The sequence below is a fragment of the Anabrus simplex genome, chromosome 7, assembly GCF_040414725.1.
Source record: "Anabrus simplex isolate iqAnaSimp1 chromosome 7, ASM4041472v1, whole genome shotgun sequence".
NCBI classification, from domain to species: Eukaryota; Metazoa; Arthropoda; class Insecta; order Orthoptera; family Tettigoniidae; genus Anabrus; species Anabrus simplex.
Window position 1 is genome coordinate 118,493,426 of NC_090271.1, and position 14,496 is coordinate 118,507,921.

At 37.3% G+C, this 14,496-nt stretch overlaps 1 protein-coding gene across 5 annotated transcripts in view; it reads left to right on the forward strand.

Annotated features, from left to right (window-relative positions):
- The window catches only part of Set2 (SET domain containing 2), a 426,901-nt gene that overhangs the window by 210,774 nt on the left and 201,631 nt on the right, over window positions 1-14,496 (forward strand). For all 5 annotated transcript variants that reach the window (XM_067151274.2, XM_067151278.2, XM_067151276.2 and 2 more), the window contains 2 exons: window positions 9,618-9,783; window positions 9,973-10,221. In XM_067151274.2, coding sequence (XP_067007375.2) covers window positions 9,618-9,783; window positions 9,973-10,221 — 415 coding nt within the window. The remainder of the gene's footprint in view (window positions 1-9,617; window positions 9,784-9,972; window positions 10,222-14,496) is intronic.

Consider the following 14,496-nt stretch of genomic DNA (forward strand, 5'->3'; position numbering starts at 1 on the left):
GCTTCAGGAAAAATTAGTTTTGTAGTGTTGGATCTTGTTGTCTACTAGCTGACGTACCCGTGCTTCGCTACGGAATTCTACATTGTATACGGAATTCTAGTGTACACGTTGTGAGCAAGATTGTATTAAATTGCATACCTCTTAACGTTACCCTAGAAATGTGACAGGGAAGTCACCGAACATCTTTTCTCATACGAAGACTGAGTTAGGGAATTTTCACTGTAATGGTAGACCCGCTTGCATACCATCAGTCACAATCAGGTTGGGGAATTTTCATTAAAATTGTAGACACTCACTCTCCACCTGCCTTAATGGTTTTTCCAACTGAAATGAACATACATTACAATGACGTCAATAGGAGTGGCGCGATTAAAAGCAATGCTTTCATATGAAATAATCAATCAAATGAAACACCACACATTTTCTCACTTTTAACGAACAGGACCACACTGCGGATCTAACAGTCCAAAGTTCCAGAGCTGGAATGACCAAGCCGCTGACAGCCGTGATTCGTGAACATTCTTAGTCTTTTTTCGGCGGGGAGAAGGTCGAATAGTGGCGACTCCAAGGGCAAAAAATATGCCCTTTTACTAATTTGTTTCCTAGGAGTACTCGATGAGTCGGATATTATCAGTTCACTACACTGGCGGCGGAAAAATCTATCTGACTTGGCAAATTTTTCCTCCAAGCCAGAGGAGAAACCCCCTCTTCACTGATTATTTGGAATAAAATGAATGTAGAATTTAATAAAAGTGAAGAGGAAGAAGCTTTTCTTAAGAAACAGCTCTTTTCAGGGTTGAATTTTGAGTTATTTAGTGAATATATTGTGGTGCTATAATTTGGAATAGGCCTACATTGTTATTGTAGACCAGGCCATACTACTACTATTACTACTACTACTAAGTCAGCCTCTGCCTTAACCCTCTTAGAGCCAGGAGCTGATCTGGTCGGCCGCTCACCATCAGCTGGAAGAGGCCAGAGCTCCACCTCCACTCTAATACTATAAAGTGCCAGGCCGTTTTCAGTGGAAATACATGTATTTTAAAATTCGCGTATATCTACCGGTGTATAGCAAATATCGGCATGAAATTTTTTACATATCGACTACGTAGAATAAACAACTGGTTTAAAGTGATATAAAGAGTCAAAAACGTTTTATTGTTGATTTATAGTTGTCGAGAACGTTTATTTTTAGGAAGAGACAAACATTTTCGCACTTTCTCTCTCAATATATACTTTGAAAAGATCATTTACGATACAAAAGAATATAGTACCCTGCATTGTTAAATATTATTCCAGTTCATCACATTGCAGCTCTCCTAAGAGAGGCCACGTACACTGGCCGTTGATGATATGAGACCTGCTCCAGCCCGTGAATTCCCTGATTGTGAGATTTGTCTCTGCCTGCAGTTGAAAAATAGAGAGATCAGAAGTACACTAAAACCTTGTTAAGGTGTTTCTGCAGGAGACAAGGAAAGATAATGTGTTAAGCGAGAAAACGTACTACTGAATACACGAATAAAAATTATTCAGCAGGGATGTTGAAACACTAGATAAGATTTTTTTCCAACATAATGGAATTTTACATCGTATGAGGCGTGTTTTTTAAGTAAGGTCCGTTTTGTTGTAGACACTAGTAGTTCGCGCGCATATCGCAACAAGCATGTGCGTCGTGTACCGGTAAGCCTCGGGAATGACTATGCTCAGTTTCAGCTCTGTAGCTAACCTGTATGGTTCTGTTCTGTGCTTTCAGAATGTTTAAGACTTATCAGCTCTGCCGCCGCGTGTGAGGTTAGGTCAGTGATATGGTTTTTGTCAGCAAGGAACCTGTCTGCTGCAGAAATTCGACAGATTTGCGAAGTGTACAGTGATACTGTTATGAGTGAAAGCAAAGTGCGAAAGTGGGTATGACAATTCAAAGATGGCCGTGACAACGTCCATGATGAGGACCGCTCCGGTCGCCCTTCTTTGATTACAGACGATTTGGTGGCTTCAGTTGAAGCAAAGATTCCTGAGAACAGGCGCTTCACAATAACAGATGTCTCAAATGAATTTCCTGACGTGTCCAGATCAGTGCTTTACAACATTGTTTCTGAACACCTAAAGTTTAGGAAACTGTGCTCCCATTGAGTCCCAAAACTCCTAACAGAGGACCACAAAAGCCAAAGATTTGAGTGTGCGATGAAGTTCTTAACTCGTTATGACGAAGAAGGTGACGGCTTCGTGTGTCAGATCGTTACTGGAGACGACACATGGGTTTCACATAGCACGCCCGAATCGAAGCAACAGAGCATGGAATGGAGACACACACACTCGCCTGTAAAGGTGAAGGCCAAACAGACTCTGTCCCAGCGCAAAATCATGGCGTCGGTGTTTCGGAATAGGCATGGTGTTTTGTTGGTCGACTTCATGCAACGAGGCACCACTGTCAGTGCAGAAGCATACTGCCAAACCCAGAGAAAGCTATGCAGAGCGATTCAAAACAAAAGACGTGGCATGCTGACAAAGGGAATTGTCCTTCTGCACACTGCAGGGTCAGACCTGCGATTTATTAGACAATTTTGGCTGGGAAGTTTTAGACCACCCACCTTACTGTCCTGATCTTGCGCCGGGCGATTACCATCTGTTCCTCAACCTCAAACATCACCTCAGTGCCACCCATTACAGTGATGACGATGACGTGAAAACGGCAGTGAACTCTTGGTTATCGGAACAGGCGGCAAGTTTCTATAAAGAGGGTATTTTAAAATTGGTTATGAGGTATGATAAGGGTTTGAACAAACTTGGCAACTATGTTGAAAAATAGAGTGAAGTATGTACTTTCTGAAAATAAATTTACTTTTTGAAATAACCTTTCGTTGTGTACTTATTTTCAAACGGACCTTACTTAAAAAACACGCCTCGTATATCTGCAGGTACAGTGAAACTCTGTGAGAGAGTATTAAAAGGTTTAAATAACACGAAAGAATAAATATGAAAACTTATTCTGCTGGGGCTTATAAAATAATAGTGCACTGAATGTTGAAAAAAAATCACCTAACAACAAATATGAAAATATTTCAACGGGTCCCATAAAAATATCATAGAATTACTTCAGATCACACTCTTTTTAAAACAAATGTTAGTTAGAATCCTTTTATTTTGGATCAGTTAGTTAATTAAGCAGTGTTTTTCTGGTCATACACTTAGATAATGAATCGGAGGTTATACACAGCCATGTGCGACTGCAGCAAAGTGATTTTGGCTGCCATTTTGAATCAAACAGAACTTCGGCTGACCGAGACCGATTCGAGTGATTGAGTCGAAATTGGAAGGTGCGAGTTTCAACATCCACGCCAACTCTACGCACTTAAAGATTTGAATGTCAGTCGACTTGCTGACAGACTTTAATTTTGTATTCATTAGTAAGGAATTTCATGACTTTTTCTCTATCCATAATTAGGCTATCACAAGACAAATATGCACCACACTGGTCAATTTTACATGATTATGTTCCAGATGTAGGCTATTGCATGAGAAATACAGGGTTATTCAAAAAGAAGGAACAGTTTTCAAACTTTTATTTCTTCCAAACTACAAAAGATAGAAACATAATTCCAACGTTCCTGGAAAGAAAAAGAGTTAAATTTTCACTTTTGTAAGATTCCAATATGAGCACCATATGTTGCACGACAAATATTAAAACAGTGGCTCATTTCTTGCCACACATGAATCAGGTGGTCTCTAGATATCGGATTCACAGCTTCAAAAATTTGATGTTGCAAACTTTCAGGAGTGTCAGGCATAGTGAGGATAAACACACGGTCTTTTACGTAACCCCACAGATAAAAATCGCAAGGAATGAGGTCTGGTGACCTGGGAGGCCACAGGCAGTGAAGGTTATCTTCTGCTCCTCTTCCAATCCAGCGTCCTGGAATGGTGTCCTTTAGGTAACGTGGAACGTGCTGAGAGAAATGAGGCGGGGAACCATCGTACATGAAGATGAAGTCATTGGAATCATCTTTCATTTGAGGAAATAACCAGTTTTGAAGCGCATCTAGATAGGTTAGTCCTGTCACAGTTTTCTCCATGAAGAATAAAGGTCCATAAACTTTCTTCACAGATATGGCACAGAAGATGTTCACCTTCGGTGAATCTCTTTCATGTTCAATAACTGCCATATGATTTTCACTTGCCCGAATTCTAACGTTATTCCGATTAATTTCACCAGAAAGATGAAAAGTGCATAGATCTGAAAAAATTAATCGTTCAGAAAAATTGTTTTCTTCCATATCATCTAACATGCTTATGCAAAAGTCGTACCTTTTGTTGTAGTCCTCTGGATGCAACTTCTGGAATAACTGCAGTTTGTACGCCTTCAGGTGCAGACGGTGTTTCAGAACTCGCCATACTGTTAGTTGAGGAATGTTAAGTTCCTTGCTTCCTCATGTTGTGGATTTCTTTGGGCTCCTTTCGTAAACTGCACGAATACGCTCAACATTTTCATTCGATTTGTTTGGACGTCCCATGCTTTTCCCTTTGCAGATGCCATCATCTTCTACGAACTTTCGATGCCACTGGTAAATCTGCTTGTGCCGAGGCGGTTGTTTATTGAACTGACAGCAAAATACATGTTGAACCCCAATAATGGACTCTTGTTTTGCTAATTGCAGCACACAAAATGCTTTTTCCTGTTGTGTCGCCATTTGCTTACACTGCAACTGACAAGCACCAGCGTGCCGCGCACAATGTGGCCGGGTACGACAAGCACCAGCACCAATGCAGCCGGGATCGGAACTTGAAACAGCGGTGCTTCTACAAATTTTAAACCTTTTTCTGTCCAGGAACCTTGGAATTGTGGTTCTACCTTTTGTAGTTTGGAAGAAATAAATGTTGGAAATATGTTCCTTCTTTTTGAATAATCCTGTATTCGCTACCCTTCACTGTAAAACTAAACACTGAGCCCTTATTGAAGTGCTCATTTAATTAACGAGTCATCTTTTCGAATGTATAAAGATTTTATTTTATTAAGTACTAGTAACTGGCAGGGAACATCTACATTCAGCAGCAGGTGTCAAAATTTCTGCAGGGTGCTTGGAACTTGGGTTGCTCGCCAGCTAAGTTTAGGAGGAGGAATGTCGACATGATGTAGTTCACAAAGCAGAACAAGGAAACAATAGAACTCCAATGGCCAGACCAACGGACAACATTTCGGAGGCCCAGCGAGAGGTTAGAGGAGCTGCAAATATATGTTTGAGGTAAGCGTTGGGTACACGATGTGTTAAGCCAATGAAATTATAGAGCCAAAGTCAGTTTGGCTCTGTGCGAATGATGGCCCCGATCGAGGATACAACGGCGTCTTAGAGGACGAATTGATAAAACCGATGAGTGCGTGGGCTAGCTACCATATTATTCAGCGAGATTCTGTGCAGGTACCATCGAGAGAAGTGTTATTTACACGAGTGCGGGTCAGAACTTATGTTTCTTGATCGTGTGGGGACTTGAACTTTGGTGCATTTCAATAATTCGAGATTTTAAACTTTTGAGAATTGCCTTTATTTTCGATTTCTGGAGGGAAGAACAGTTTCCAGATAGTCATTCAATGTTTAGTAGCTTGCTGGTGTAAACAGATCTTACAAGGACATCAAACTCGGTAATTTCCAGTCCAGCATTTATATGGAAAATGTTTGACCTAGTTACAGGATTAGATAAGAGAAGTTGTTCCGCGATTGAATGGGAACTGGTTTCACGGTCGGTGGAAATTACCCCAGCTGTAGTATTCTAGTAACTGGTGGGTTAATCTTGACCTAGTTTTCTACGTCATGGATGAGGGGATGTTTTAAGAACAACATCCAGAAGCAGCGACGGAGACTACAAGATCACCACTTCAACGCCAGGAGAATGGAGACCCAAGGACAGATCCTGTTCTTTACTGAAGGCACCACTTTCAATATGGCTGGCTAAAACGATGGGGTGCTGGCTGTCCTGAAAGACTGGCAGCGATAAGTCAACGAAATAGACTAGTACAGAATTTTCAATGTAATTATGAGAGTGTGAACGTGTCTTAATTTTGCAAAAGGGGATAGGTTAGTTTTAATATGTAATTTCAGTAAATTTAGCTTTTGTTTGGAAGGACTAAGTCCTATTTAAAGTAAATGTTATAAAGCTTGTTAATGTAAATATAATTCTAACGTAAATGTGGACCGATTGCATAAGGTCGCAACTTGCTTTCTTACATTTTTTTTCAGAGTTATTGGCTGAGTGGTTAACATCTTTTTACAAGTCTGTTTCTTATTTTTTGCCTCATTTATTTGGATTTGTTTTGCTTTGATGTTTGAGACGGAGTGTACGTCTCGGGGCTTAAGTGTAAATAAGAATTTATATTAAAGCCTGGAAGGACTAGATTAAAGTATTAAGGGGAGCTCAAAGTATACGGAATCATGCCGTCACATTTTCTGAGATTTTCTTGCATGATGTGTGTATGAGTATGTGAGACGGTGGAGTTTGGATCCACAAATTTTGATAGTGTCATCTTCGTGATCATTTTTAATATCAAAATGAGCGTAAATTAGTGTTTGACTCGAGTTCTTTGAACTCAGTTTCGTGTTTCAAGTTCTGAATAATTAGAATCCATTTTCTGTAAAATTTATTATTAATGCGAGTTTCTCGAGTTGTAAGATTAAGATATTTCAGTAACTTTCATATCTTCAGACATGATTGATTGTCTATGTGGCAATTTCTTAGTTTCAGATTATGATATTACAAAGATGGCCACTGTATTATTCATGTTTAATTTTACGAGGGCGAGTGCTTTGATTTGTGACCATGCGAGCGAATGTTAGAAAACATCTTTTTATATACTTATTCAGTTTCGGCAACTTTAGAACATGTGATATGGCTTAGCGTGATTTTGAGTAAGAGGACGCATTCCTCATTTGAAAGGCCTGCATGTTCGTGTTTTTGTGACTTACCTCGGGTAGACTGTTGAGCAGTGTGTGTAAAGGGTTGGACCCTGTGTTTTGACGATTGCTGCATTATTTTGGGGGACTGAATGTCCACTTTTGAGTCATTCCGCCGTGTGTTGGCGAGGGTGATACGTGCATCTACCGAGGAGAATTTATTTTAGCGGTCTGTACTTCGTGATAATTTTCTTGGTTTTTGTCCATGTTGCTACGCGTTGCAGTAGACGAGATGATTTTATATCGCGGCGTTTCGTTTGGTTTTTCTTTCATGATATTACTGCGCTGAGGAACATTTGAGGCGTTGAGCGCAATAGTGGCCCAACCCCTTGAGAGTAAGTATCGAGATAATGGCAATCGAAAAATAAACGTTGAATTATATGTGTTGAAACTTAAAGCCTCCTCGTTATTTTTTATGAATTTGTGTCGTGTAATTTATTTCAGGAATCCACTTTGATTTGTGTGTGTCATTATAAAGTCCACCAGTTCTTTGCTTTTGTGTTATGTAATTTATTTCAGGAACCTACGTTGAATAGGATGTGTTGCTTAAAGTGTAAAATAATGTTTCCCTATTTTTTTCATGGAGGCTTTTGAGTGAATGAGAGTTGCATGAATGCTGCATGCTTTCTTGGTGAGCCCTGGAAAATATGACATGTTTTTGTTTCTTTGTGAAATTTGCCATTTTTGTGATTTTATTGTGTGTGGTTCCGACCCACAGTGTTCTGTTGTGCTCATGAGGTTGCTCATGATTCGAGGTGTATATATTTTGGTAGGATATTTTATCACTCAGAGTTTTAAATATTGTACAGTTAGGTTAGTATTCGGCTCCCCCTTCTGCGCATTAAATCACGTCTTTTCTTAAGGTTAGGGATCACCACTGCAATGTCAAGTGTGCTGGAAAGGGAAATGTTTTTATCTACGGTTGAAGGTGTTGACAAAAGTAAAGCCAGGAGCGTGGTGCGAGCACGCAAGCCCAAGGTGTAAAATTAATGAAACTTCAAGATTTAATTTGGAACGTTAAGTATGTGTGTCGGCATACATTGTATATTTATAATATATTTTAGATTCTCAAGATGGACTTTATCAAGCTGAAAGAAAAATTCTGATTCATGTAAAAATTTGGATCATTCGGTACTTTTTGCTTTTTAAAAAATATATTTTTCTTGTTTATTTTAAGAAACAGATTTTCCTCCAAAACTGATGTCATGCTTTGCCTATCTGTATTTGTAGCTGTTGGTTGACCTCACCATGTCCATATTAGTTATATGTTTCTGATCAAATTTTTTAGGGCATTATTTTATCATAGTTCGGACTGAGCACCTCTGGGAGCGGCTGACTAGTCTGGGGCAAAATACCTTGATGGTAAAAACAGGGACAACACAGAGTACATTTCTAACTTCTGAATGGAATGCAAAATACAAGCACAAACAGGCTCCAGTGTTCTCCCTAGGACCTTTTTAATGGGTGCACTGCCCTGCCGTATTTACAGACCGCCTGGCTAACATAACCTAGATATATGAGCTAGTTACATCATACTAATAAATATCTGAGTCATTGGGTGCTCTAAATTAAAATGTAAATACTGTAAAACTGTTTATTTAAATGATAAATCATTATTGTCAGCATAATTGCATCAATTGTATCGGAGTTTGAATGTTTAGCTTGACTATGACTTAATATCGCGCGCAAGTGGTGTCAATTCCGTGGCACGTCACAAACCCGTATGACACTCCATAGCTACCAAGTGGTTAGCTGCAGTGTTACATTATTATGAACAAGCAGTAGAACACTAGAAGATTAAAATAATCACTTATATCTTGTTCGTGATAGTAAAACTAAAATAGTCCAATTTTGCAGTTAACATTTACCTGTCTGATATTACTGTTAATGGCCTGAAGGGAATAAACTGAAATTTTATCACATTCATTTTTTTACGTAGTATTCCCCGCCCGGCTACTCATCCCTGCCACCTGGCTCACAAATATTTCTGGGGAGAACACTGGGCTCATTGTGTTATTCTGCAGTTTCACCGCTAACCAGCAAGCAAAACTGAGCATTTCTGAGGCTAGTGGCTTGCTCCCCAACGGTGCAATTTATCCTGTGAAGTTCAAGAATTCAATGCCTTTTCCCATTATCATGCAACTGTGGCGGGGGCTCTTACCCTAGTTGGAAATCACGTTCTTTCCACAATGGATGACAAGCAACATTTCCAAGGCTTGGAAAAATGTGATCGTACTAAGCAGTAATAGCGAAAATTTGTGATGTGATAAGTGAGGTATTTTTATATAGGTTTAATACGATGAGAATCCGGTTTTTGAATTTACGACGTGCTAAGCGGGAAAACGTGTTAATGAGGAACGCACTAATGAGGTGTCACTGTATTTCAATATGAAATTCTGCAAGTGAAAATGTAGAAATTTTATTGTCGGTTCTTGTTGATGCAATTTGCTGTCATTTTGGTACTTATTGTTACTTTTCTTTTGTTATGCACTTCTTGGTGAATAAGACTCATTTTACTACTTCCTACAGCCACACCACATTGTTTACTTTGTTTCTATTCTTGTTTAATTGCATGGAACTTCATTCGCACAACCAAAGTGACATGTACTGTATTTTGGAGTTGTATTTGGTTCCATAAGGAATTCTTGTGAAGTTTGATCAATTTCATTGATTTTACAGAAAGGAGGCTCAGCGGTGTCACTGTGAAGCTCCAAACTGTCGTGGGTGGATTGGAGAAGATCCAGAAAAGGAAAAACGTGAGAGAAAAGAGAGGAAAGAGAGGGAGATAAAGAAAAAGAAAGAAGAGAAGAGGAAAGATGTGAAGGAATTCTTGGATGATATGGATGTAAGTTTCTAAAAAAGTCCAAATCTTATTTTATTACATGTATATCAAATTTTTAATAAGCAGGATATATAAAGAATTGGATAAAGCTATATTTCACAGGCACACAAAAGTATTGCTTCATTCATTAATTTGTTTGTTCATTCATTGTACTTTTGATTTGATTCTTTTATGGAATCTTCCTATTTCCAGTTGGAGGAAGAAATTGAAAAGTTGGGTGCATCAGGCCTTAAAAACCGTACCCACACTCTTACATTATGTAGATTAATGGTAAGAGCAGAAGAGCGGGAATCACGTGTCCAGCTACTGAAGTTGATCCAGGGTGGCGAAACAGCATGCCGGCGCTTATTCTTAGATTACCATGGCCTACGCCTCATTTGGAGTTGGATGATGGATGTTGGCTGTGAGAATTCAGAGGAAGAATTGGAGCTCAGAACTGAAGTAAGAAATTGCTTTGTCTATATTATCTAATTTCTTTCTGCTGGGCATAGTTTGCATAATGCAGATGTATAATGACTGAATAGAAGAAAACTATTATCCATTATTTTATGGGCTAGAGGCATTATAATTAGCAATCCTATATCCCTTGTTTACCCAAATGTAAGTAAAACTTTTAACTTTTTTCTTTTTCTGTTCAAGAAATGTCTCTCTGCTTAGAATCAGTTTCGTTAACAAGTCCAATAAAATAGATGTTACCCTTTATCATCACAATAAGAAATCTGAAAAGCATCGCTAGAAGCCACCAAAATTTTTGTGTCACTGTGTAGATTGCAAGCTGTCGATTAGGTGGCTTTTTAGATTAATTTGTTGATCACTGTGTAGAGTTAGCATTGCCAAGTCAGTGGATTTTATTCTAATTGTATATTTTAAATAGGTTCTTATAAAGAAAGAAAGGCATATTTTATAGTGTTCATGTTTGGATTTAGCAGATATTTAAAACATTCACATCAAGAAAAATACATTTCTGTGCATAAAAAGCATAATAATTTAACAGAATTCATTAGCATTTAGCAGGTGTGCGTGAATTTGTATTGGCAACATTGGTAAGGATATTACGTTGTGTTCTCTGCAAATTTTGTATCCATTGTTGAATATGGTAGATAGATGAAAATTTAGTTTCTATGAAGTGCAAGATTGGCTGTTTCATTATGAAGCACTGTCATTACACTACTGATTTATTTGTTTTTGCTGAGGAGACATAAAATCTTGCTGCACAGTGGCAAGACGGGATTGACACAGGTAGGAAGGAACGGCTGTAGTCTCTTGTGTAGAGTCGTAAGGGAAGTTTGGATTGAAGTCTGTAACAATAGGAGATTTATGTGTTAAAGAATGAATTTGAATGAAAGGAGAGTTTAAAGAGAAATCGAAGTGTGTAAAACCACTTACCTCTTTATCAACGTTGAAATTGGTTGATGTAAAGAAGATTCTGAGAGAAAATGTTGTGTGTAATTTCTTCTATTTTCAATTGTAATAGTATTAAATAGTTGCGATGGTAGCGTTGAAATGACTGATATTTAGGTTACTAGTGTTATAGATGATGTGAGATTAATGGAGGAGAGGATCGCAGCGGTGTGCTAAGTTTATATGTTATTGGCCGTGGCGGGTAATGGGAAATGAGTTCAATTCTTAGAACAATATCAAGAGAAACGATATCATCAGTATCAAGTGGAATTCAAATAAAAGTTAGAACCAGTCTATAGTCTATCTTTTGTGAGGAGAAAAATTAGCCTTTCTCTTGAATTACAATGCGGGAGCGAGGGAAAGTGTGACAGTAAACATCTAAAATTATAAAGTTCAATAAGGACTCGGTTAATGTCGCTAAAAGGTGTTCTGTAAAGGGTTGATGGTATAAAAAATCAAATTGTAGCATTAATAGTTTGGTGAAACAAAGAATTTTTTTTTTTTTTTGGCAGGGCAGGAGTTGTGTTATTTGAAATGAATGGGGGCTTGGAAGTTAATAATTTAATATTATTTAGAATGTAATGTTGATTAAAATTTAGTGATTGCAGTAATTTTGGTAAAATTTCGTATAATGTTTTTTTTTTACTATGTCATTGAGTTTAAGATTTTTGTAATAGTGTTGTAGTACTGGACTAAAAATATATAGAATATTATCAAATTTATTCATTAATTTCCCTTTACTTTTTTTTTTACAGAGATTTTGGTTAGAAGTCTGCAAAAAGGAGGAGAATTTAGTATTAAAAGTATGAGATAATAGAGTTAATCAGTAGTTGTTACTTGTTACTTGTGCTTCTGGTATTATAACGGTGTATTGATATGGGAGGTGGATGTGGTGGAGGTGGGGGTTTAGGAGGAATGTTAAGTTTATGTGTTGTTGATAGTGGTTGAGTTGTGGGTACGGGTAGGGCAGGAGTTGTGTTTTTTGAAATTAATGGGGACTTGGAAGTTAATAATTTAATATTATTTAGAATGTTTTGTTGATTTAAATTTAGTGATTGTAGTAATTTTGGTAAAATTTCGTATAATGGGTTTTTTACTTCAACTATGTCATTGAGGTTTAGATTTTTGTTATAGTATTGGTCTAAAAATATATAGATGTTTTCTAATTCATTCATTAATTTTCCTTTATCTACTTCTTTAATAATTGTGAGGTCTTGATCTATAGTGGTGAAATGATGTCCTGTTTCTTTCATATGGGAACTCATAGCTGAGAATTTGTTGTGTTTGATGGCATTAAAATGTTCCAAGTACCTAGTTTGAAAGCTTCGGCCTGTTTGACCAATGTAAGAGGCGCCACATTGTGTGCATGCAAGCCTGTGTAAAAGTTGTTGTTTGAATTGATTGTGTTGTGAGTGAAGAATAATTTTTGGTTGATGTTTGATGTTCTAAAGGTTATGCAAGTGTTTTGGTTTTTTATGGGGTTTGAAATTTGGTAAATGTTTGGATTGTTGTATGTGAAAGTAATAAACTTATTCTTTTTGGGTTTGTCAGGGATGAGTTTGTTGTTAATTTGAGTTTGATTTTGTTGATTAAATTGTTAATTGTTTCTAGTTTATACCCATTATTTCTTGCTAAGTTTTATATATAATTGAGTTCTGTGTTTAGGTTTTTAGGTTAGAGAGGGATTTTAAAGGCTCTGTAAATTAAGCTGTAAAAGGTAGCTAGTTTATGGGATTTTGGGTGTAATGAAGTATTTTTTATTGTTGTTGCGGTGTGAGTAGGTTTTCTATAAATTTGGAAGTCAAAGTTATTATTATTATTACGTGTTACTGTAATGTCTAAGAAATTTTAGGATCCGTTGATTTCCTCATCTTTGGTAAATTTTATATTTTGGTCTAAGTTGTTTAAAAAAATTTAAAATATCAGTACTGTTATTGAGTTCTTTATCAATAATTACGAAAGTGTCATCTACATATCGAAGCCACAAATTAGGGCCTTTTATATTAGTAGAAATTTTATTATGTTCTAAAGAATCTAAACAGATGTCGGCTAAGATGCCGGATAAGGGATCTCCCATGGCTGGGCCATCTTGATGGTAGATTTTACCATTAAAAGTAAAGTAGTTGTTTTTTAGAACAAAGTTTAGGAATCTTAAGAATTCTTCTAATTCGAGTTTGCTAAGTTTACTATGTGTAGTCAGGTTGTTTTTGATAATATTAACAGTTTCGTTGACTGGTACGTTAGAATACATGTTAGTAATATCGATGGATCACATAGTTTGGTTGGGTAGAAAGGTGAAATCTTTTAACCCTCTCCCGTCCATAGCGTAGTAATGCGTAGCGCGAATACTTAGGGCCTCCCGCCCATAGCGTAGTAAAGCGTACTTGTACTTCTAGTCGCATGTATGAGCCATCTATCGGCCGATGGACAAATATAACTTACTGTTACTAGCATGTACACTTCCTAGAGACCAAAGATATTAGTTTTCTTCTTTTAAAACCTTAGCAGGCGTATTAGAACACGAAATACGGAAGGCAGTGACATATTGTAAACAAACACGTCGACGAATATTTTATGCGATAACGACATTGAACGTTTGGCGAACGATAATCCTGACTGTGGAACTGTTAGTGGTGGCTCAAGTGAACTCATTGAACTGGAAAGTGAAAATAAAAATGCCGATATTTCAGGAAATGACGACGTACACATGCATGATGACATAGATTGTAGGCCTAACTTTCATTGGACAAATACATTGTCTTACGTCGAACCGGCCGACTTTACTAAAGAGGCGCAGGACCTTGCCATTCTCTTCCTGTAGCTAGTACAGCATTAGAGTATTTCTACCTTATATTTGATGAAAACATTTTCGATGTAATTGTTCATTAGTTTTTGTACAATATACATTTTTATAAATATCTGCATTATCATAAATATGGCTGAAAATAATTGCTTTAATTCTGGGGAAAACATGCATTTTAATATGGGCGGGAAAGGGTTAAAATATTACAGAAATCAACAGATTTTTTTATTGGGGATTTATTGTTAAAAATGTAATGTTTTTTGAGAAAGTTATGGATATATTTTGAGGTTTTATATGTTGGACTATTTCTGCAATTGATGATTGGATGTATAGGTATATCTTTCTTATGTAATTTAGGTAAAATCAATAAATCAATCAATCAATATCAATCAATCAATACTGATCTGCATTTAGGGCAGTCGCCCAGGTGGCACATTCCCTATCTGTTGCTTTCCTAGCCTTTTCCTAAATGATTTCAAAGAAATTGGAAATTTATTGAACATCTCCCTTGG